The sequence below is a fragment of the Rhizophagus irregularis genome, chromosome 14 (assembly GCF_026210795.1).
Source record: "Rhizophagus irregularis chromosome 14, complete sequence".
Classification (NCBI taxonomy): Eukaryota; Fungi; Glomeromycota; class Glomeromycetes; order Glomerales; family Glomeraceae; genus Rhizophagus; species Rhizophagus irregularis.
In genome coordinates, this window is record NC_089442.1 from 317,665 (window position 1) to 320,708 (window position 3,044).

Sequence of the window (3,044 nt, forward strand, 5' to 3'; positions counted from 1 at the left end):
ATGTCCAAAACTATTGAAAATAATTTAAGTATATATGAAAAAACTATAGTTAATCAGGATTTTGGATTATGTTTAGATTGTAATCAACCAAAAACTTCATTTTATTGGTGTCAAAACTGTGATACTAAACGGTTACAACAAGATTTCAATAAATGGACTAGTGGAAATGATTTTATTGATAAATTGATACAAGAATCTCAATTAAAAGCAAGAAATTACAAGGATGTTATAGAATGGATTCCTTATAATAATTTAAGAAATATGAAATATCTTGCTCAAGGCGGATTCAGTGTTGTTTATAAAGCTATTTTGTTAGGCGGATATCTAAGTGGATGGGATGAAGAAAAACAACAATGGATGAGAGTGAATTCTGAACTTAAGGATGAAGACTATGAAAATGCGAAACAAGAAAATATTAAGTCACCTCTTAACGAAAATGAAAAATATGGAACGCATGTTGCGTTAAAATGTTTAAACAATTCTTCAAGAATCAATGAAGATTTTTTATACGAGGTAAATATATAGACTACTGTAATTGACTAATATATTATAAATACAAATTAATATATTTATCTTTCGTTGGTTTAGTGGAAAAATTATTTGGATTTTGTATATTCATCTCGAAATAGAAATACTATTTTAATTAAATTATATGGAATTACTCAAGATCCAGAAACGTTAAATTTTATGATTGCAATGGAATATATGACTATTGGTTGTTTAAGATCTAATTTAATGATAAAAAAATATAATCCATCCAATAAATATATTAATCTATGTAATGTAATTCAATCACTTTCTGTATTACATAAATGTAATTTAGTTCATGGTGATTTCCATAGTGGCAATTTACTTTTAGATTCTCCTGAATTGCTTCTTATAAGTGATTTAGGATTAAGCAAACCGGCGGATAAACCTCTTAAATCAGATGATATTTATGGAGTACTTCCTTATATTGCTCCAGAAGTATTGCGTGGCGAACCATATACCAAAGCTGCTGATATATATTCTTTTGGTATTATAATGTGGGAAATGTCATCCGGAATTCCTGCTTTTAATAATATATCTCAAGATTTTGGTCTTTCCCTAGATATTTGTCAAGGACTAAGACCAGAAATTGATGAAGTACCAAATATTTTTGATGATACAGAAAAACAAAAGATTTTTGAAAAAATAGAAGTTGAATATACGGAATTAATGAAAAGATGTTGGGATTTTAATCCCAATAAAAGACCAACAGCTGAAGAATTATATATAAATTTTAATGAATGGTATAGGGAAGTTCCTAAAGGAATGCGTATACCAGGTAAAAAATAAATTTAGTTGAGAAAAAGATAATTTAATTGAAATTAAATCATTTTTATTTTTTAGAAACTGAACCTCTCATACAGAATTATCCATCAACTTGTTATACAAGTAGAAAAATCGATTATTCTGCAAAATTAAATGAAATTTTAAATCAAGAAGAATTAAGTTCAAAAATTATGATTAATGATAGTGAATCGATATCTAGTGAAAATTTTGGTAACCATTTTTTTTTTATATATACATTATTTATTTCTCCTCATTTTTTCTTAAAAACAAATTAATTTGTTTATTTTAAACATTTTAGAAAATTGTAGGATTTCTAGTTCAAAAATAGGAAAGTATTTTAAATTCTCTGAATAAGAAATATTTAAGTATGATGTCATTATTGTAATAACTAATATATTAATCTTTAATTTTAATTATTGTAGAATCTGTTCAAGTATTTAATGATAAAGAGGAGGGATTTGATAAATAAGAAATTAGATAGAAACTCTAAATGGGGTCGTGTTAATTATTTATAATATCATTTTATTTGATTTTTTGTGATTTATCATATACTTTAGAAGGTATTTTAAAATATCATTTTTTTTAAGATTTATTATGGTGTACTATCAGAATATTGCCGGTAAAATTCTCAGATCTGCAGCGTTGTTGATATTAAGTTCAAAGATTCGGAATTTCATTGTGTATATTTGTAAATAGATACATTTTATGATAGGTTCTTCTAAAGTAATGTATTTATACGATATAATAACTTTTTTGATGATGAATCTAAAAAAATTCTTCATTATGATTATTCTTTTAAAGATCTTTTCATGAAATGATTCGTCTTTAAATTTGATTAAACTTTATAAATTTATTGATATGTGTAACAAATTTATCATCGTTAAAGTACCAAATGATTTAATTCATCAAATTTTGTCGCCTAATTATTAATTAGTAACTTCAAAGCTTAAATGTTTTCTATGCATCACTTTAATTACGCATCAACAGATGTCATACATTATTATAATCATGGAAAGAATAGCTAACTTAAGATTTGTTGATTATTAATGAGCTTTATTATTTAATCAACGTTTTAATTTTAAAAGAATTTGATATTGATTTGATAAACTCTGGCTAGTTATTTACGATGGTTTGTCCTATAGTTTAGATAATATTGAAACAATAATGGAGAAAAAATTAATAATAATTTATTAAAAATTGTTTAATATTAGGTTGGTAAAATAATCCAAATATTATAGATGTTTATTTATTTTCATTTTTCCGATTGGCATAAAAAAAGTCGAAAGAAACATATAGTACTTAACAGTTAAACAGTCATATTAACTATGAAAATTTACAAAATAATATAATAATACATCGTTAAAAAAAAAAATGAAAAAGTGATAATAATATTTTATTTTGCAAATTATAATAATATTATTTCATTATTTCTGTAAAACGAATAATATTTCTGTAAAACGAATAATAAGATAAGTTCCAACCTCCTACTAATATACTATATTCATATTATAGATTTATTTTACATGCATTTTTTTAATATGCTTCGCCATTTTGGAGGCTGTATTTATTTCTAAGTCACAATAAGGACATTCTGCTTCATTTTTCTTAACTTTTTTCCTTCTTTTTTTACCTTCATCATCATCATCATCAATTCTTTTTCTTCTTTTTTTACCTTCATCATCATCATCATCTTCTTCTTCTTCTTCTTTATCATCATCACTTGCTGAATC

General features: G+C 24.3%; 1 protein-coding gene across 1 annotated transcript; it reads left to right on the top strand.

The window, feature by feature from the left end:
• On the top strand, positions 1–1,783 carry OCT59_005790 (uncharacterized protein; the record flags this gene model as incomplete). Its single annotated transcript, XM_066140835.1, has 4 exons — positions 1–513; positions 589–1,306; positions 1,372–1,524; positions 1,737–1,783. 4 exons carry the CDS (start codon positions 1–3, stop codon positions 1,781–1,783), a joined length of 1,431 nt encoding a protein of 476 aa, XP_065997682.1.
• Between the last annotated feature and the right edge of the window lie 1,261 nt (positions 1,784–3,044).